At 50.5% G+C, this 21,980-nt stretch overlaps 1 protein-coding gene across 2 annotated transcripts; it reads left to right on the forward strand.

Annotated features, from left to right (window-relative positions):
• Positions 1–290: 290 nt before the first annotated feature.
• Positions 291–19,604, forward strand: SSTR3 (somatostatin receptor 3). Of its 2 annotated transcripts, none has more exons than XM_061124149.1 (2): positions 291–364; positions 18,221–19,604. In XM_061124149.1, exon 2 carries the CDS (start codon positions 18,257–18,259, stop codon positions 19,523–19,525), a length of 1,269 nt encoding a protein of 422 aa, XP_060980132.1. In that variant the 5' UTR covers positions 291–364; positions 18,221–18,256; the 3' UTR covers positions 19,526–19,604. The 2 variants fall into 2 exon arrangements, 1 of the variants encoding a protein (XP_060980132.1); XR_009689686.1 differs by lacking the exon at positions 18,221–19,604 and adding an exon at positions 9,727–10,127 and having other exon boundaries at positions 344–364.
• Positions 19,605–21,980: the final 2,376 nt, after the last annotated feature.

Genomic DNA, 21,980 nt, shown 5'->3' on the forward strand with positions numbered 1-21,980 from the left:
TGGTTTTCCTCCATAAAAAAATGATAGAACCAACCAACACTGCCCTATGTCCTGGCTCCTTCTCTAATGAATTCTGATGAGATGTCTGGAGCTGCAGCAGCCATCTTATGAACCTGAAACCACAAACAGGAAAATACAACCTAATATGCTAAGAATGGAGAAACAGAAAGATTAAAAAGCCTGGATTCCTCAAAACTTTGGTCAGCAGTTGAACTACTGCCAATGGCTGCCTTGTTAAGGGAACCGAACAAAAATGAAACCACTTATTTGTTTACGCTGCTGTTACTATAGTTTGAGGTCTTAGGACTCCTAGCTCTGTGCTCCTTCCTCTGTATCATTGCGTACAGAACTTGCTGGACATTGGGTGAGTCACTTGTTTCTGCTTTGCAAATTGGCTGAGGACCAGGAGGGCTTCAGATAGGAAAGAGAAACCTTGAGGGAAGTCAGTGAAGAATTTTGAAACAGGAAGAACTGTTAGTTATGGGCAAGAGCTGACAACATGGTGATGTTCGCTCATTTGACAGCAGCCACTCCCAAGCACCCTGCTACCATCAGGCTTGGACTGGGTATCAGGGATTGGCCTCTTGCGATGAAATCATCACCTGATGGGCAGGAAAGCACCTTCCAGATAAGCCTAATTCATTTGGGACTCTCTGTCTTGGAGTCTGGCTTATCCTTGTATCTTCTAAAACAGAGGCGAGGGGTCCCCCTGGCTTTTCCCATTCTGTGCTCCCAGCATTCACTGGTTACCAAGACTGGAAAATTCAGCTTCCCAATATCTGTTAAACCTACCCTGTCATCTGGCCCATTGTCACTTCCTGCTCTAGGCCTTGCAATCATCCCCTAGACAGTAGCTATACCTTCTCACAAGCCTTCCTGTCTGCACTCTCCCTGCCTTGTCTAACCTCCATCAGGCATCTTGGGAGATGGTCTTCATTTACAAATGTAATTATGCCACTCAGAACCCTTGATGTAGGGTCACCATGATCCTAGCAAGTACCTGGCATCTAGTGGATGCTGGATAAGCCTCTGTTGCTTATATAAATGAACAAGCAGACAAAAATACGGACTTTAATGGAGAGAGAGACCCAATCCTTCTAGTGTCCCAGCTGAGCCCAGCCTTCCAGCATCCTCATCAAGGCATCAGTCATGTGTGGGAGCCACCTTGGATGCCTGCCCAGTCGAGTCCCCAGATGACTGCAGGCCCCAGCCAACATCCTGTGGAACAGAAGAGCCAGCCGACTGAGCCCAGCCATCTTACAGGATCATGAAAGATAATATGATGGTATACTGAAACAATGCCTCTTCTGGGCCAAAGTCCCTGCTGACTCTTCCTTTGATCTCTTAACTCTCCTCCCTATCCTCTTAACTCCTCCACTGCCCAAGAAATAATCACCACTGGGGCCATTTGACTCCATCTAGGCCTCATGGGATGTGGGAGGTAGGGCAGAGTAGGCTCTGCAGAGTGAAATAGAGATCTAGGATATTTCTAGAAGACTTTGGAAGGCTTTGGGAAAGTGAAATGATGAGCAGTCATCCATGTAGTCTGAAGTTCAGTTCAATTCAGTTCCCATATGCTAACAGTACACTCTGTGCCAAGTGCTGGGAGCTGGAGGGGCAAAGAGGGGTGAGACCCAGCCTCCTGCTCCCCAGAGGCTCAGAAGACAGACGTGTAACTCAACACCTGCCACGGGGTTTGATCAACATACCACAAAAGTGTATTCAACAGAAAAAGGAAGAGACCTTGGTTTCAAGGTGCCAGGTAGAGATGCTTCCGCCCCCTCACCCCTGGCCAAAAAGCAGCCTGACAACAAGGAGAACATGAAACAGAAACACAGAACTCTCATCTTCAAAGAAACCAGGAGACACCTGTGGCCCCAAACCACAGCACATAAGCATGAAGAGCAGATGGAGGGGCGGTAAATGATTTAACAGAGCCCAGGAAAGACAAATCTAAGTGCCTGCTCTTCCATGGCGGGGTGGGGTCAGGGGAGCTGGAGACAGGAGAGATGCAACCAACTGGCCTTACAGAACCATGAGGGGGCTCCAAAGTGGCAGACCCAGGTACCATAGATGGTGAGGAAGGAGGCTGAAAACAGGGGGTTGTTTGGAAGTCTGTATAATTAGTTAGACTCCCTGGTCCTCTCCCCTGCACTATGCAGCCAGGTAACCACCCTTCCCTAACCCAGGCAGGGAAATCCAACCAGAGAGTTCTGGACCTGAGGACACTAGCCACAAAGCAGACGGGGTGAGGCCCCAGACCGATTTACTGGGGATGTGGTAGATTTGATTACACTTAGCAGATAATCACTCCCTCCTTCCTCTCCCTCTGGGGGAGGGGTGTGCTTCCCCACTCCGCTGATGCTGCCTCGGCTGTGTGACTTGCTTTTGGCCAATGGGATGTTAGCATATGCCTCAAAAGGAGAGGTTTGATGTGCTTGCACCATGTTCTCTTGTGCTGATGAAAGAAATCCTAGGAAGCCTGCCATTTCCAAGAGTACATAAGAAACAGGGAGCAGGAGTGTCCAGATGACCTGCAGACCTGCAGCTCAAAGCAGATCAGCCTATCTGAACCCTGCCTAGATCAACCAATCCCAGCGAACCTGAGGGTGTGCAGTGACATACAAGCTTATTGTTGTGCACCACAGAGGATTTTTGTGGTTGTTTGTTACACAGTAGTAGCTGACGGACACGAGAGGATTCAGTGAAAGTTTGAAGACTTAACCGAGAAGACCCCAGCCTCCTTCTCTTACCCGGTTTAGGAATGCAAGCACCAAGGCATACGTTCATCCCAAACAGGGAACCACGGACAGGCTTTGACCACCCCAGCGAAAAGCCATATAGATGGTGACCGCTGATGACATCTGGATGTTCTTGACAAAACATCCAGCTATTCCTACAGAAATGTCACTATTTTGCAAGTCCTGCCTTCCTACTTTTTAATACTTTATTCTGTAAAATGAATGGATAACCAAAGATGACTAGTTAATTGAGGAAAGTTCTAACATGAAAGAGATCCAATCAAACAAATAGAAAAAAAGGAACTAGCATGAAATAGAGACATAGTAGTAATCAGAAGAAAACTTCAAAGAAACTACCATTGCTATCCTTAGAGAGAAAAGGAAATGCATTATATCCACAAATAAATATACAATGCCAAACAAAGCAATAATCAGGAAACAGAACTCTTAGAAATTAAAAATGTGCTGATGAAAATTTTTAAAAATAGAAGAGTTGGAAGATAAAATAGACTAAAAAAAGAGAGAGAGAGAGAGAAAATCCCTCAGAAAATAGAGTAATACGGTAAAAGTAAACAAGAAAACTAAAGGATTAATCTATGAAACCAGTAGTAAAATAATAAAAGTTCCAGCAGGAAATATTAATAAAAAAATCTTTCCTAGAACTTAATAATATAAATCTTCAGATTAAAATGTTTCACTGAAAATAAAATAAAATAAAATGTTTCACTGAGTGCCCCCAAACACTTGGGGTTGGTGAGGACACAACCCTAGCATTATAAAATTTCAGAAATTTAGGGATAAAGCAAAGATCCTAGAAGCTTCCAGAATGATATTTAAAAAGTTACCTAAAGTTATACACAAAGGATTGAAGATAAGAATACAGCTTGAAGCTAGAGACCTGGATAACTGCCCTTTGCCAATCCAGAGTCAGTCTAGATTTTCAGCCTAGAATTCTAAGTGCAGCTGGGCCATCAATAAGGGCAAGAGGAGAATTAATGGTTTTCAAGCCTGCATGCATCCTTTGTCAGGAAGTTACTAGAGGATGTAGGCCAACAAAATAAGGGAGTTAACAACTAAAAAGGAAGACATTGGATTCAAGAAACAGGATCCAACAAAGGAAAAAAAGGAAGGGAATCCCAGATATGATGGTGGAGAAAGAATTCTGGGATGTCAGAGAGGAGGAGTTTAGGAGTCTCCAAGAAAAAAAATTACCACTGAGATTAAATCCTGGAAACTCCACTGCATGGTTTTTATGGAGCTTCAGAAGTGTATGGAAAAGCTTAGTCCAAGAAAACTAAGATTAAAAAAACCCTAAGCAAATGAAGGCTTTCTTACCTCTCTTTGATATTTTTTGGAACTCTGCATTCAAATGGGTTTATCTTTCCTTTTCTCCTTTGCCTGTCACTTCTCTTCCTTTCATAGCTATTTGTAAGGCCTCCTCAGGCAAGCATTTTGCCTTTTTGCATTTCTTTTTCTTGGGGATGGTCATGATCACTGCCTCCTGTACAGTGTCACAAATCCCAGTCCATAGTTCTTCAGGCAGTCTGTCTATCAGATCTAATCCCTTGAATCTATTTCTTACTTCCACTGTATAATTTTAAGGGATTTGATTTAGGTTATACCTGAATGGTCTAGTGGTTTTCTCTACTTTCTTTAATTTAAGCCTGAATTTGGCAATAAGGAGTTCATGATCTGAACCATGGTCATCTCCTGGTCTTGTTTTTGCTGACTGTATAGAGCTTCTTCATCATTGGCTGCAATCTGATTTCGATACTGACCATCTGGTGATGTCCATGTGTAGAGTCTTCTCTTGTTTTGTTGGAAGAGGGTGTTTGGTATGACCAGTGCATTCTCTTGGCAAAACTCTGTTAGCCTTTGCCTTGCTTCATTCTGTACTCCAAGGCCAAATTTGCCTGTTACTCCAGGTATTTCTTTTTTTTATATATATATTGTAGTGGGTTTTGTCATACATTGACATGAATTAGCCATGGATTTACATGTATTCCCCATCCCGATCCCCCCTCCCACCTCCCTCTCTACCCAATCCCTCTGAGTCTTCCCAGTGCACCAGGCCCGAGTACTTGTCTCAGATGACCTGGGCTGATCACCTGGGCTGGTGATCTGTTTCACTATAGACAATATACATGTTTCGATCCTGTTCTCTTGAAACATCCCACCCTCGCCTTCTCCCACAGAGTCTAAAAGTCTGTTCTGTACATCTGTGTCTCTTTTTCTGTTTTGCATATAGGGTTATCATTACCATCTTTCTAAATTCCATATGTATGTGTTAGTATGCTGTAATGTTCTTTATCTTTCTGGCTTACTTCACTCTGTATAATAGGCTCCAGTTTCATCCATCTCATTAGAACTGATTCAAATGAATTCTTTTTAATGGCTGAGTAATATTCCATGGTGTATATGTACCACAGCTTCCTTATCCATTCGTCTGCTGATGGGCATCTAGGTTGCTTCCATGTCCTGGCTATTATAAACAGTGCTGCGATGAACATTGGGGTGCACGTGTCTCTTTCGGATCTGGTTTCCTCAGTGTGTATGCCCAGAAGTGGGATTGCTGGGTCATATGGCAGTTCTATTTCCAGTTTTTTAAGAAATCTCCACACTGTTCTCCATAGCGGCTGTACTAGGCTGTACTAGTGATGTCCATGTGTAGAGTCTTCTCTTGTTTTGTTGGAAGAGGGTGTCTGCCATGACCAGTGCATTCACTTGGCAAAACTCTGTTGGCCTTTGCCCTGCTTCATTCTGTACTCCAAGGCCAAATTTGCCTGTTACTCCAGGTATTTCTTGACTCCCTACTTTTGCATTCCAGTCCCCTATAATGAAAAGAACATCTTTTTTGGGTGAAGGTCTTATAGGTCATAGAACCATTCAACTTCAGCTTCTTCAGCATTACTGGTTGGGTCATAGATTTGGATTACTGTGATATTGAATGGTTGGCCTTGGAAACGACCAGAGATCATTCTGTTACTTTGAGATTGCATCCAAGTACTGCATTTTGGACTCTTATGTTGACTATGTTGGCTACTCCATTTCTTCTAAGGGATTCTTGCCCACAGTAGTAGATGTAATGGTCATCTGAGTTAAATTCACCCGTTCCAGTCTATTTTAGTTTGCTGATTGCTAAAATTCCTAACATAAGCAGAAGATATTAAGAAGAGGTGGCAAGAGTACACAGAAGAACTATACAAAAATATCTTCATGACCTAGATAATCATGATGGTGTGATCACTCACCTAGAGTCAGACATCGTGGAATGTGAAGTCAAGTGGGCTTTAGGGAAGCATCACTACAAACAAAGCTAGTGGAGGTGATGGAATTCCAGTTGAGCTATTTCAAATCCTGAAAGATGATGCTGTGAAAGTGCTGCACTCAATGTGCCACCAAGTTTGGAAAACTCAGCAGTGGCCATCGGACTGGAAAAGGTCAGTTTTCATTCCAATCCCAAAGAAAGACAACGCCAAAGAATGCTCAAACTACCACACAATTGCAGTCGTCTCACACACTAGCAAAGTAATGCTCAAAATTCTCCAAGCCAGGCTTTATCAGTATGTGAACTATGAACTTCCAGATGCTCAAGTTGGATTTAGAAAAGGCCAAGGAACCAGAGATCAAATTGCCAACATTTGCTGGATCATCGAAAAAGCAAGAGAGCTCCAGAGAAACATCTACTTCTGTGTTATTAACTATGTGAAAGACTTTGACTGTGTGGATCACCACAAACTGTGGAAAATTCTTCAAGAGATGGGAGTACCAGACCACCTTACCTGCCTCCTGAGAAATCTGTATGCAGGTCAAGAAGCAACAGTTAGAACTGGACATGGAACAACAGACTGGTCTCAAATTGGGAAAGGAGTAATTCAAGGCTGTATATTGTCACCCTGCTTATTTAACTTATATGCAGAGTACATCATGAGAAATGCTGGACTGGATGAAGCACAAGTTGGAAACAAGTTTGCCAGGAGAAATATCAATAACCTCAGATACGCAGATGACACCATCCTTATGGCAGAAAGCAAAGAAGAACTAAAGAGCTTCTTGATGAAAGTAAAAGAGGAGAGTGAAAAAGTTGGCTTAAAATTCAACATTCAGAAAACTAAGATCATGGCATCTGGTCCCATCACTTCATGGCAAATTGATGGAGAAACAGTGGAAACAGTGTCAGACTTTATATTCTGGGGCTCCAAAATCACTACAGATGGTGACTACAGCCATGAAATTAAAAGACACTTGCTTCTTGGAAGAAAAGTTATGATCAACCTAGACAGCATATTAAAAAGCAGAGACATTACTTTGCCAACAAAGTTCTGTCTAGTCAAATTTATGGTTTTTCCAGTAGTCTTGTACGGATGTGAGAGTTGGACTATAAAGAAAGCTGAGTGCTGAAGAATTGATGTGGTGTTGGAGAAGACTCTTGAGAGTCCCTTGGACAGCAAGGAGATTCAGCCAGTACATCCTAAAGGAAATCAGTTCTGAATATTCATTGGAAGGACTGATGTTGAAGCTGAAACTCCAGTACTTTGGCCACCTGATGCTAAGAACTGACTCATTTGAAAAGACCCTGATGCTGGGAAAGATTGAAGGTGGGAGGAGAAGGGGACGACGGGGAATGAGATGGTGGGATGGCATCACCAACTCAATGGACATGAGTTTGAGTAAACTCCAGGAGTTGGTGATAGACAGGGAAGCCTGTTGTGCTGCAGTCCCTGGGGTCACAAAGAGTCAGACATGACTGAGCGAATGAGCTGAACTGAACTGAAGCAAATGAAAAAATGAGACAATTATTAACTCCTGGCTGAGCAGGGAATAATATTTACATTGAATTAATAACAGAAACCCACATTTAACAGAAAGTATGTTATATTGAGAGGATGGGGAAAAGAGACTAGAGTGTTCAAGAAGTCTAAAATCTTTTTACCATAATATGAAGTCAGTATTGATGGGTAAAACTGGGGATTAAAGTGATAGAAAAATAAATGGGGTATATAACAAAATGGAGATAAATACAAGGAGAAATAGCTAATGGGGTGAAATTTCCTCTGGGATAGAGAATGGATCAGGGCCAAAGGAGAACTCCCATTTTTTTTGCTGTTACAAATCTATTTAGCACCATTGGTTTTTAACATATACTTACAAACGGTACTTTGATAAAAGCAAATTAAAAATAATTGCATTACAGATAAAAAGGAAGCACAGAGGAGCAAGTTCAGAGGATAAAAAGGCTTCAGAGAAGGCTTCCCTGAGCATCTGACACCCTAAACCTGTTGAAGGATGGTGAGAGAGCCTGGGAACAGCTTGTGCAAAGGGCCTGGGGCATATGTGTTTTCCCTGAAGGCCATGTCTCTTAGAAAGAGAGGAAGGGTGAGTGGGAAGAGACACAGGCAGAGGCAGCTTAGATGGGTACCCAGCCATGGTGGGGACCGTGGATTTCATTCTACAGTTATAGGTGGTCTTAGAATAGTGTCAAGGTGGAAGCAATTGACATGACTTGTTTTTAACAGACTCTTTCTCCTTGGTGAGGAGGGGATGAGGGCAGAAGCAGGCGGACCAATAAGAGGTAATGGTGGTCTGGCCCAGCAGGGAGCTTTCAGGGATGGAGAGCAGGGGACAGGTAGAAAGATGAGAATTTCAAGTTAAAGCAATAAAGCTTGGTGCGGGGAAGGGCAGAGACAAGCTGACAGGCATTTCCTTCATCTGATCTTTTCATGAAACTTTGGGGCTGGGTGAGATGTGGGGGCACATGATACTGAAGAAGAAAATTTGCAGATGAGTTTCTCAAAGTCATGCTGCTTGACTGAAGCAGACCAGGGACTCAAACTCACCAGCCCAGTCTGCTAACCCATCTCTCTCGACTGCAGGAAGTGTCCCTGGGAACAGTTGCTGGGTAAAAGAGTTAACTAATTCTCATTCCCTGTGATCTTGTGCAGTAGGTGTTTAAGATGATGGTCTACGGTTCAGAGAGGTTAAGTCACATGTCTAAGGTCACACAATCAAATAGTGGCAAAGCTGAGATTCAACCCCAGGAGGACACAGCAGGGGCTGATGAACCAGAAAAGAAAGTGAAAGTGAAGTCGCTCAGTTGTGTCCGACTCTTTGCGACCCCATGGACTATAGCCAATCAGGCTTCTTGGTCCATGGGATTTTCCAGGCAAGAGTACCAGATTGGGTTACCATTTCCTTCTCCAGGGGATCTTCTCGACCCAGGGATCGAACCTGGGTCTCCTGCACTGCAGGCAGACGCTTTACCCTCTGAGCCAGGACACCCTTAATAGGGACTTCAGTGATGACGAAACCCCAGGGCCTGGGCTGGGAAAGGGTTTTGGCTAATCTCTTCTTAGTTGAGAGGACAGGCCTCAGCATCAGTAGCTGCCCAGTGGCCGGCTCTAACCTGCGCGTTGTGGAGGAGAAGGAGGAGAATCTATCCTGCTTCTCAGGAATAGGAGGAGTCTGGGCCCCAGTTTTTGGAAAACCACCCATCTGATGGCAGAGACACAGTCAGTCTTGGGGAGCCCTCTAGGCTGAGGCTGGAGGCATGACCCTAGGTTTGAGGAGGTCAGAGTCTGATGGGGGAGACATAACATTGTTCTGTTTGGGGGAGGTGGGCTCGACAGCCCCTCCAGGACACCAGGTAGACATGACAGACCAAGGTGCCAGGTTCAGGCCCAGCTTAGAGGTGCACCATGGACCTCAGTGCCAAGCAGGGCAGGGCCACTCCACTGCTCCCAGACACAGCGTCCAAGCTCCCCAGAGCTCACAGGTATGGAGTTGCACTTCCTTCTGCCTTGCCATCACCAGGAGGGGCTGATGGGGGGTTCCAGGGCCACTCCTGTTGAGGGAAGTCTCCCTGAGTGGAATCAGTGTCTGACTCAGGTCACGCTTCCCCCAACCTGGTGCCCGGGATCCCTTACCACCTCTTCAACCTCCAGCTGATGTTCAGCAGATCGGTCCCCCCTTCTTCCTTTCACTGCAGCTGCCCATTCATCCATCCATTCATCCATCCATCCATTCTCTCCTCATTGAACGTGCAGTGCCAGGCTGGTGCCAGGTCTGGGGACACCACGGGGACACACACAGAGTCTGCTCTTCTGGAGTTCACAGCCTAGCACAGAAGACATGCAGAGTATCCAAACAAGTGGCACAACCTGTGCAAAAGCCCCGAGGATGGCCAATACTTTCTCACTGGTTCCGGACTGGTGAGCCTTTGAAAACCATACTCCATGTCACAAGACTCCTCTGCTCATGTCCTGCGAGACTCCCAACACATTTGGCCTGAGATGACAAAGCCCTGTGTGTTCTGGCCTCGGCGGCCTCCCTGCCTTCCTCTTCTCCAGCCATGCTGGTCTCCTCTGGTCCCTCAAAGACACAAGCAGATCCTCACCTCAGTGCATAGCACAGCCCTCCCCATCCCACCTCTCTCACCAGTGGAAGGCCTTCTGAGATCACCCGTCTAATGAATGAATGGAAGACAGAACAGAAGAGTGACTGAAAGAGGCTGGGTGTGCCTAACCCACAGGTAGGTGAAGGAACTCAGCAGAGGAGACTCAGGCAGGCGGCAAGGTCAGGAGTGTGTAAAGCCTGCTGGGCTGCAGTGGCTGAGAAGCTGCCAGAGGGCCTTGGGTGAGAGAGGGACAGTGTCTCTGATGTCACCCCTCATTCTTAGGAGTCTCAGAGCCCACCTGCCCCTTTTAAACTTGTGCACACAGATCACTGATGCCTGGAGGGAGGGCCTTGTTGGGGAATGGGCTCTAGGCAGAAGCGCTGTGTCCCCCATAGTCCTACTGTGTGCTGACTGCCACCTCTGCAGGCATTGTCTTGCTGGCTCTCTGAGGGTCTATAACACACGAGCACTGGGGACCTAGCCACAGAGTCAGTCCAGCCCTGGTCCTGAGGAATGGCCCTGTGTGGAAAGGGGCCTGGTGCCTAGTAAGTGCTCAATAAAGATTCCTGCCCTACTTCCCTCCCTTTCTGGCTCTTACCTCCCCTTGCCTTCTGAGAAGGGGTCAGGCCACCCAAGTGGGCAAGGTACTTAAGAAGATGTCCTTGGCACGAAGTCACTCTGCCTCCCCACTCACTAGCTGTGTGATCTGAGCAAACTGCTCACCCTCTCTGACCCTGGCTTCTCCATCTGGAAACTGGATATGCTAACACTGCTCACCACTGGCAGTGTGGTGGCCAGGAGGCTCGGTGATGCGGCCGGTTGGGGATGCAGGCTTCATAAAAGAAATGAAAGTGAAAGTCACTCAGTCATGTCTGACTCTTTGCGACCCCATGGACTATATAGTCCATGGAATTCTCCAGGCCAGAATGCTGGAATAGGTTGCTGTTCCCTTCTCCAGGGGGTCTTCCCAAACCAGGGATCAAACCCAGGTCTCCTGCATTGCAGACAGATTCTTTACCAGCTGAGCCACCAGGGAAGCCCAAAGGGCTGCTGTTTCTACCTGATACTCATGTGCTTATGATGCTCTTGTTGAAAGAGGAACTTAGGAATGACTGAGTCCCATCTGCCCAGAATGAATCAAAATTGCCAGGAGAAATATCAGCAATCTCAGATATGCAGATGATACCATTTTAATGGCAGAGAGCGAAGAGGAACTAAAGAGCCTCTTGATGAAGGTGAAAGAGGAGAGTGAAAAAGCTGGTTTAAAACTTAACATTCAAAAAACGAAGGTCATGGTTCCATCATTTCATGGTGACTGCAGCCATGAAATTAAAAGGTGCTTGTTCCTTGGAAGAAAAACTGACAAACCTGGACAGCATATTAAAAAGCAGAGATGTCACTTTGCTGACAAACGTCAGTCAAAGCTATGGTCTTTCCAGTAGTCATGTTCGGTTGTGAAAGCGGGACCATAAAGAAGGCTGAGTGCCAAAGAATTGATGCTTTCAAACTGTGTTGCTGGAGAATACTCTTGAGAGTCCCTTGGACAGGAGATCAAACCAATCAGTCCTAAAGGAAAGCAACCCTCGATATTCATTGGAAGGATTGATGCTGAAGCTGAAGCTTCAATACTTTTGCTACCTGATGTGAAGACCCAACTCATTTGAAAAGACTCTGATGCTGGGAAAGACTGAGGGCAGGAGGAGAAGGGGGCAACAAAGGACAAGTTGGCATCATCGACTCAATGGACATGAGTTTGAGCGAACTCTGGGAGATGGTGAAGGACAGGGAAATCTGGCATGCTGCAGTTCATGGGGTCACAAAGAGTTAGACACGATGTAGCAGATGAACAACAACCTCCCCATGGTCCGGATGAGGAAACTCCCCATGGCCCAGAGAGGGGACAACTTACCTATGGTCACCTGGTTGGTTGGCATGAGCTGGGGCATGGCATCCAGGGGTAATCAGGCCTGTGCTCAAGCTCTAGACAGAGATCTTAAGGGTTGGCAAATATGGTCCAGGGGCCAAGTCTGGCTCACTGCCTGCTTTTTTTTTTTTTTACAGCCTGCCAGCTAAGGATGGGTTTTACAGAAGACCATTTGCAACTGATTTGATGAAAGGAAATGCTAACTTTGAACTCCAATGTAGCAAAATATTACCCTTCTCCAAAAAAAAAAAAAGGGAAAAAAAGAATTCTTCTCTTCTCAGTAGTAGATCTGCATCACCAAAAAAAAAAAAAAAAAAAGTCCTCGATTACTATTATTATATTTGAAATGTTGTCAGTTGACAAAGAGTGGGAATTTGTTTTCTCCTGTATAACAGCTTTCATGTTGTCTCTTGGCCCCCAAAGCCTGAAGTAGTTATTCTTTACCCTACCTTTCTATTCCTCACCCTGCCTGGGGGCTCCCCAGACTCAACCAGTCTCAGGGCTGAGAGCCCACACCCAGCCTCCCTCTGTGGCTGGGGGACCCAGCCAGTGCTGGGTGGACTCCCCACCCAGTGCTCACCCCATGCTCTCAGCCCTCCTTGCAGCACTGACCTTGGAACCCAGCTGTCTCCCTGGGGGATGTGTGCACCGTGGCCTCGGAGGCGTCGTCCCGCCACTGGCTCTCGGCCCCCAGCTCCCCTGAGTACCACACTCTCCTTTCCAACCCCTTGTGAGAGCCAAGGCCAGCGTGGGTGGCTGAAATCTCCCCGGTAACAAGATCTGTCCCCCCCTTCCAGCCTCCTCCCCTAACCTGCCGCCCCTCCTCCCTCACCCGCACCTGCGCTCTGGCCCCTCCTCCGGCCCCTCCTCCCGGCCCCTCCCGCACCCCCACTCCTGCCGCCTCCTTGCCTGGCTCTCCGTGTCACCATCTGTGGCACAATCCTTCTCTGTCACTCTCCCTGCCACCCCCTCCTTCCCCTCCCTCCTTTCCCGCACTCTCTCCCTGCATCTCTCTCTGCATCCCTCCCTCTGGCCCCTTCTCTGCTCTTTCCTCCTCTTTCTCTTCTCCTGTCACGCATTTCTCATCACTCCCCCTCATTCTGGCTTTCCACCCACTCACCGTCTTCTCTCTCTGTCTCTCCCTGTCTTTCCACCTCCGACCGACCCCCTTTTCCCCTCTCTTTCTATTGATTTCTTATAGTCTTCTGGTCCTCATTTCTCTTCTTTTCCTTGGGAGGTTTCTCCCTGCACCCCACCCCCGCCTCCTGCCTGCAGACCCCCCATCTATGTCCCTTCCCCCCACCACCCAGGACGTGTCCTGCAGTTGGGGGGGTGACGCACCAGGCGGTGGAAGTCAGGGCCGGAGACCAGATGGGAGCGGCTCTGTGGGCAGACGTGGCCGTGGCCGCTGCAGGCCTAGGAGGGGGCCCGGTCCCGCCAGCAGTCTAGAAGTGGGCACTGTGTGGGGACCCCAGCTCAGGGGTGCTCAGGGACGCCTGGGGACTGGGCAGGGAGAGGGGACAGCGGAATGATAACCAGCCTGGCTGCAAGGAGGGAAGCCCTCGCCCCATGGGCAGGTAAGGAGGCTGGGGCCTGGATGGGGTCCCAGAGGGTGGGGTGCTGGAGCCCACCCCCTGCCCAGGATGAACTTGGGAGGCTGGGGCTGGGGGCTGGGAGAGGATAGGAAGGTCCAGGGAGAAAAGAGGACTTCCTGTAACCTCTTGGTGGACAGAAGGGGCCTGGGGGTGGGGGGTGGGCATTAATCTCGGAATCTCATATCATGACTCCAGAATCTTGGAATCACAAAACAGCAGTGTCGGAGCTGGACAAACCAGATGCTTCATGGCATTTAGCTTAAGTGTCAGCTTTCCTGAGCTCCTCTTCTGGACTGGGCACTGTGCTCAGCACACTCCCATTTACTCTTTACAACAACCCTGGGAGGTGGGTATACTCATCTTCATTTTAATAGGAGGAAATTGAGGTCCAGAGGTGGAAAGTGAGTTGTCCAAGGTCACACAGCAATTTGGCATCATTCCTTTGTGGCAGACCCTAAGTCCCCAACCTAGGGGCTGTGGGCTTGTGGGCTGTGCTCCTGGGAGTCAGGTCTGAAGTGAGCACAGACCATCTGGGCCTCTTCCTAGTGGGCAGGCCCAGGGGAGCAGAGAGCAAGCAGAATGCGGAGTCAGCCAGGGACCATCAGCCTGTGTTGGCCAGGGCTGTCTCAGTCCTTGCTGTCTCTCAGCCCGAGGCCTTCAGGGAAGCCTGCAGAACCAGGAGGCACTGACGGTTTAGTAACAGGCAGAACTGAGCTCAACTTCTGGCCTCTCATTTACTAGATGAGTGACATTGTACAACTTACCAAACTTCTCTGAGCCTCAACTTCCTCCTCTCTGAAAACCCTCCCTCTTGGGCTTGGTAAGGATCTCATGATGTGTGTTTGAGGCCTATCCCAGGAGCATCCCCCCACCTGGCTTTGAGTTCTACTTGCTGAACTTCTTGGTCTGTTCACATCTGCAGATGTCTTGGGTGCTGCCCTGGGTGCTGTGCTGGGTGCTAGGGTTACAGGTACAAATAACTCAGGGTCCTGTACCTAAAAGCCAGCAATCTAGAAGGGAAGGGGGTGGGATATAGACAAACGGGGAATGATCTGGCATCCCTGAGGGCTGTTCTGAATTGCTATGGGGCTCAGGGCAGCCACTCACCCTCTCTGGACCCTTGTTCCTTCTGGAAAATCTTCCAGGGAGTCTGCCCCCGGTTTTCAGGCAAGCTTGTGCCAAAGATAAACCAGACAGGGAGAAAAAGGCCCTCTTCTCCAAAGGATGAACCAGATCATGCACAGTACCCCAGCTCCTTAAAAGGCAGCATCTAAATTGCAGGTCTGACTTACACCCAAGGAAAGCTATAATTTCCTTGCTTCTGGCACTCTGGCCTGTTAAACTTTGACAGGGAAGATCTGCCCAGATAAAGGAGGAGAAAGGGAGTCTTCCAGGGGGGCCAGGGGCTCTGGGAGGGGCTTTTTAATTCTCCTGCACGAAGGCAGGGCCTGGCTGGTACACTGTGTTCCTGTCAAGGCCGTGTGTGTTAGCACGTGTGTGTGTGTGTGTGTGTGTGTGTGTGTGTGGGTACACAGGTGTGTGTCTGGGCAGGAGATGCCATCCTCAGAGCTCACCCTCAGGCTTCCCCCAGGGCATCTGTCCCTGCAGCCTGGAAATTAGGTTTGCCTGGCTCACTGCTCCTCTCTTAGGAGCCTCCCTCCTCCAGCCCTGGGCTGTGATTGGCCACCTGACAGGGATGCTATAAAGAGGATCTGCATACAAGGAGGTGAGGTGGATGGATTGGTGACATAGAGTGCCCCAGCCAAGGAGGTCTGGACTCTTAAGTGCCCAGATTCACAATTCTGCGTCTAAGGGCTGATTCCAGCATTCTGGAAATCTGACTTTCTCCAATTCAAAGACACAGAGTCTAAAAATCTATGACTCCACAAGTCAGTTCTAAGATTCTAAAATTCAATTTTTAAGTCTCTAAGGGTCTAGGGACTTGGGTCCCTGATCTTAATAGTTCAAGAGCCTAAGGAGCAGTAAGGAGAGTTCTGAATAGGCTGGTAGGAAAGCTGGACGCCAGCTGGTTTCCCTGACCAGTTATGATCCTAAAATAAGTGCCTTCTCTAGGCCTGGCCTCAGTCTGCCGGCCTGTGAAATGGATGGGTTGGGAGTTGGTGTAACGCATCCTCCCAGCTTTGCCCCTTCCCAACTGCATGAGCTGAGCGCAAGGGCTCATTTGGTCCCTGTGTGTACTGGGGGGACAGCCTAGTGCCTTCCTCATGAGACCCTATACGATGCGGCACGTCACTGCCAAGCCGGAGCCTGGCAGTCAGGGCTCAGTCACCAGGGACTGGCAGTACTGTTAAGGTCCTATGAGCCCACCATTCAGACTGCCCCTCAACTAGTACCTGGGGTGACAGCAGGTTGAGGGCTCTCCTGAGGCTTGGAGGAGCAAGGAGGGGATGCTCTGAGCCCAGTCGGCCTTGGGAAGCATCAGGAGGAGCCAGGGTGAAGGGGTTCTTTCCCGTTCTTGGCATCACCCTGCCTGCTCAGAGTCCTTGGAAAATCCAGGTCATCGGGCAAGGGCAACCAGCCATGCTCACCCACCCAGAGGCGTCTGCTCTGAGTTGGGGTTCCTCCCCTCTGAAGGAGCTTCGCATCTGAAAAGCAGTGTCAGGACAGGGCAGTGAGGACCATAGGTCCTGCTGAAGGCATTTCAGGTCCAGTGCTGAGAAGGCAGGAGGACACTGGAGGAAGGTTCCCCTGAGAGCTTTCTTTCTCCCTTGGGGTTTCCCTAGGGAGTCAGGGAAGCCAGCAGCCGAGAGACTTGGAGAGGGGGCATCATTTGGAAAAGGGAGAAGGTCCAGTCCCAGAGGAGGCTCTGGCCTTCAGTCCTGGCCTATAGCTGGGTCTCCAGAGAGCCAGGGAGTCCTGCTGAGGAGGCGAGGGCATCCTAGGCTGGGGCCTTCCCCCAGCAGGGCCTGGATCCCCTCCATCAGTAGTTCATCCTCCCTTTGTGTTGAGATTTGTCCACCCGGATTTTCTCTGATTCACTCAGCGCCTCAGACACTGAGACAGAACTTGTATGGAAGGGACGCCAGAAAGGACCAGAGCTGAATATGAGCATCTCCATGCTTAAGGAGAGTCAAGTCCAGCAGGGACGCGGGGAGGAGGCCCGGCTCCTCATAACACAGAAGTGCAGTAAGAAGGTGCTCACACAGCGGATGGGGTGCTGGTTCCCACTGAGCCGCTGGGCAAGCTCTTACTCACACTTCAAGGCCCCCTTGAAGCGCCCTCTTCTCAGAGGAGCCCACCCCACCAGTACAGGGGGGAGCTGACTATTCTCGTCCTCACCTCCAGCGTGTTGTGAATTTCTCCACCATCAGTCAGCCTTGGGAGCAGGAGGGACGGCAGCCGCCCACCCCCCAGGTTCACAGTCCGTCATCCTGGGCAGGGCCTTTGTTGGGGGCACAGTGGGATGGGCCAGCTTGAGAGGATCCTCAGGGCCTTTGATTCCCACAGAAGGGGACACCTCTGAGCGTGTGGTTCTTAACTGCATTCAGAATCTGAGGAATGAGCTGGGCTCTGCCCAGAAAATACAAGGAGGTGTTACCTTTCACCTGAGTTTGGGCAGGGGGTGGAGGGTGGTTATGGATCTGCTGAAGTTCATCTAGAGACTTGGGCTCGACGTTAAGGATGGGTGACATGCAGCAGTGTTTTCAAATGTGCGAGCTGAGACCTGTTGGGGGTGTCTTAGTCTGTCCGGCACGCTCTCACAGAATACTGTAGACTAGGTGGTTTATACACAACAGAAATTCATTCCTCACCATTTTGGAGATGGGGAAACCCAAAATCAAGGAGCCAGGAGATTCAGTATATGTTGAGGACCTGCTTCCTGGTTCCCAGCTGGCTGTTTTCTAGCTGTTTCCTCCCATGGCAGATGGAACCTGGGACCTTTCATCAGAAGAGCACTAATCCCATTCACGAGGACTCTACCCCTGTGTCCTAATCACCCCCCACTGAGGCCCTCCCTCCTAACACCATCACACTGGAGGTTAGGGTTTTAACATATCATTTAGGGTTGGGAAGGACACAGTCTATCTCAGTGGATGATCCACTTGGGTCTCTGCCAGTGAGGTGATCATATGTAAAAAGGGCACATATTGTGTTATGGAACAGTATGACATCATTGAGTTGCAATATAAAAGGCACTGGTGTCAGAAGCATTTGAAAAGGGCTGGTATAGAGAAAAGGACCTGTGTTGTCAGCAGCTGACTGAATGATCCACTCGCCCCTTTACTGAAACATTTGTGGAACACTCATCCTGTGCACAGGGGAAGGGACCAGGCCACTGCTGATCTTGCCCTCTGGAGCAGGCAAGCCCGAGTCCCCTGCTGCACCCCTACTATGTCGTATAAGGTGTTCACTTTACCTCTGTAAGATTCAATTTTCTTGTCTGAGAAGTGGGGCTACCTTGCCAGCCTCCCTTGGTGGCCTGTGCAGAATAAATGAATGACTTGTCCAACTCTGGGCAGGTGCCCAGGGAGTCTCCAAGTTCAGTGTGATGGGGGAGGGGCCACGGAGAGAAAGTCATGACCGAGCTGTGTCCTCCCTTCTCCAGGCCAATAGCTGGCTGCTGACCCACCCTCTCTTGGCCATGAACACCCCTGGCTCTCTTTCACTGGTGCCCGTGACCTCGGAACCCGGGAACACCTCCTCGGCCTGGCCCCCAGATGCTGTCCTCGGAAATGTGTCCTCAGCGTCAAGTGCAGCAGGGCTGGCTGTCAGCGGCATTCTGATCCCACTGGTCTACCTGGTGGTGTGTGTGGTGGGCCTGCTGGGCAACTCCTTGGTCATCTACGTGGTCCTGCGACAGACGGCCACCCCATCGGTCACCAACGTCTACATCCTCAACCTGGCACTGGCCGATGAGCTGTTCATGCTGGGGCTGCCCTTCCTGGCTGCCCAGAACGCCCTGTCCTACTGGCCCTTTGGCTCCCTCATGTGCCGGCTGGTCATGGCCGTGGATGGCATCAACCAGTTCACCAGCATCTTTTGCCTCACGGTCATGAGCGTGGACCGCTACCTGGCGGTGGTGCACCCCACCCGCTCGGCCCGCTGGCGCACGGCGCCCGTGGCCCGCACGGTCAGCGCGGCTGTCTGGGTGGCCTCGGCCGTAGTGGTGCTCCCCGTGGTGGTCTTCTCGGGCGTGCCTCGTGGCATGAGCACCTGCCACATGCAGTGGCCCGAGCCGGCGGCTGCCTGGCGGGCTGGCTTCATCATCTACACGGCCGCACTGGGCTTCTTTGGGCCGCTGCTGGTCATCTGCCTCTGCTACCTGCTCATCGTGGTGAAGGTGCGCTCCGCCGGGCGGCGGGTGCGGGCCCCCTCGTGCCAGCGGCGGCGGCATTCTGAGCGCAAGGTCACGCGCATGGTGGTGGCCGTGGTGGCGCTCTTCGTCCTCTGCTGGATGCCCTTCTACGTGCTCAACATCATCAATGTGGTGTGCCCGCTGCCCGAGGAGCCTGCCTTCTTCGGCCTCTATTTCCTGGTGGTGGCCCTGCCCTACGCCAACAGCTGTGCCAACCCCATCCTTTATGGCTTCCTCTCCTACCGCTTCAAGCAGGGCTTCCGAAGGGTCCTGTTGCGGCCCTCCCGCCGTGTGCAAAACCAGGAGCCTCCCGTGGGGCCTCCGGAGAAGACGGAGGAGGAAGAGGAGGATGGAGACGGGGAGGACCGGCACGAGGGAGCAGGGAAGCAGGGGGGCCGGGGGGAGATGAATGGCCGGGTCAACCAGATCATACAGCCAGGTCCCAGTGGACAGGAGCAGCCTCCCAGCAGCACCACCAGCAAGGAGCATCAGTTCCTACCCCAAGAACCCTCGGCTGGGGAGAAATCTGACACGCTGCACATCAGCTATCTCTAGGGGCCTGTGGAGGGCCGGGGTAGCCCGAGGAATGGGCAAAGACTGTGGGTGCACCTAGGGTGTGCCACCCGAGGTAGCAGGGGCCCATGATGGAATATTTGGAGGCTTGGGCTCTAATCCCCTTGCCGTGTGACTTAATGTGTGACCTCAGACAGGTGACTCCTCCTCTCTGGGCCTTGTGGTCTCCCCTGTGACTCAGAGATGGGAGAGGGCAGCCTGGATGAGCTCTATCCGATGAAAAGTCTGGAGGGGCATCACTGCTGGGCTGATCTTCCTGAATAGGGTCAGGATAAGGGGAGGGGTGGGACTTCCCTGGTGGTTCAGGGGTAAAGAATCTGCCTGCAATGCAGGAGCCACAGGAGATGAGGGTTCGACCCCTGGGTCAGGAAGTTCCCCTGGAGGAGGACATGGCAAGCCACTCCAGTATTCTTGCCTGGAGAATCCCATGGACAGAGAAGCCTGGTGGGCTACATTCTGCAGGGTCACAGAGGCAGACACAACTAAAGCGACTTAGCACGCACAGCACAAACAAGGGGAGAGGTACAGATGGGCTCTCCCCTTCAGAGACAGAGCATCCTGAATCTTGGCCCTCAGAGGGATAAAACAAGGCCTTGGATTTCCTGGGCTCAGTCAGGTTCACAAAAGAGGGAGCGGGGCCCAGTGTTCATAGGGGTCAGTACTGCAGCCCCAAATAGGAGGAAGTCTTCCCTGGTAGGGAGAAGGGGTGTGAGACTGCCTAGGCCCCACATCAGCTCTGCTCCTCTTGCTGCAAGGCCGAGGGCCAGCCCTTCTCCTCTCTGGACCTCAGGCCTCACCTGCTGAACAACCCAATAACCTCCAGGCCTTCTTGGCCCAGAAGGTCAGTGCCAGGACTCCTGTGTTCCTGGACAAGAGGAGAAGAGGCAGAGTTTCCAGGAAGCTAATTAACTTCAGCTTCAGGGTCTCTGACTGCTTGGGCCCTTCTGAGGCTCTGAGTCAAATTTTGTCTTTGTAATTTTGTATTCCTTTTCTTAAACAAGGACCCCGTGTTGCATAGGCCCCCCCAAAGGCTAGCTCAGTCCCTGTTGGAGGCAGCTGACCAACCCTCAAAGCAGCTTGCTTTGTGTCCTATGGCTGGAGGGGGTCTTGGGGTCTTCGAGGGCTCAGGAGCCATCTCGTAGGAGAAATTCTCCCTGCTTCTCCCCTCTGATTGACTAGGGCAGGGGCCTGGCCTGGGCAGACTGGCATGGAAAGGCAGCACGTCTAAACAGACGTGAAAGGAAGAGGAAGGAGAGGAGGAGGGAGAGGGGAAGAAAAAGGAGGAAGAGATGGGGGAGGGGGAGGGGAAGGAAGAAGAAGTGGAGGTCAGACCTGTCTCATGACCTTGGGGCCAACGTTGGCCCCTCTGGGCTGAGTTCAGTGGCAGCCTCAATGAAACTGAGTTGCCAGTCAGTGCCTGGCCTGATCGAACTCAAGGAAAGGATGCCGTCAGGGTGGGAAAGCTAATGCCCTGAAAGGTGTGGGGCCAGCAACCCCTGAGGGCCTGCAGCGCGCTGAAGTGTTGGGCCTTGATGGGAGCCTGGGGGCAGAGCTGAGAAGCAGGGCCTGGCTCCCCAGAGAGGTTGGGAGGAGTGGTACGGCCCTGGCAGGCTGGGGAGGAGGCCTCCTGGTCTTTCACATTCCCCAGGTCCAGGTTGGGAAGGCTCAAGGAAGAAAAGACTAGAGGAGGCTGGAGGGAGACCATAGGGAGAGGCCACTGTCCAAGGCTGGGCCTGGGCTGGCCTGGACTCCTTCCCCGAGATGACCCGTTAGAGTCACAGCGAGACTGGTTCTGAGGAGGGTGGTAACTCATGCTAAATCTCCCAACCCCCACCCTTCAGAGGGTAGGGGGTCCTCAGAGAAAATGTGGGAATCACAACCTGGGAGACCTCCAGATCCTGTCCAGCCTTGACCTCTCTGGGCCTCAGTTTCCCCATCATAAAATGGCAGTGGTTGTCCCAGTTTGCCTGCCTCCGGGGATTTGGGAAGAAAAGGAGTCATCTGGGGTAGACTGCCATGTACACTGCAGTGGGTGAGGTTGGAGGCATAGCAGATTGTAGAGTGGAGGCAGCCTCCTTCTCTTTCATGAAGTGGCTTCTCTGTCTTCCAGTCCTTGGGGGTAAGGACATGACAGGACACAAGGAAGGGAAGTTGAGGTTCAGAGGCCAAGAACTGGGGGGCAGGGCTTAGGGGAGAGTGAGGCCACATCAGGGGGAAGGAAGTGTACAAAACTAGAGCTTGTACAGAGGTTGGAGGCTGGAGGCCCAGTCCTCATCCTAGGGTTCCCCTGAGGAGGGTCTGGGGTCTGAGGGAAGAAGATCCCTGGCATTCCAGCATTTCTTGCTTTCCTGATTCCTGGGGCAAGTGAGTCACTTCTACAAGGGCGGCTGGGAGGCCCAGTAGGAAAATTCTGACCCGAATTCTTGTCAATAAAGTT

This window comes from Dama dama, chromosome 22, assembly GCF_033118175.1.
Source record: "Dama dama isolate Ldn47 chromosome 22, ASM3311817v1, whole genome shotgun sequence".
NCBI lineage: Eukaryota > Metazoa > Chordata > Mammalia > Artiodactyla > Cervidae > Dama > Dama dama.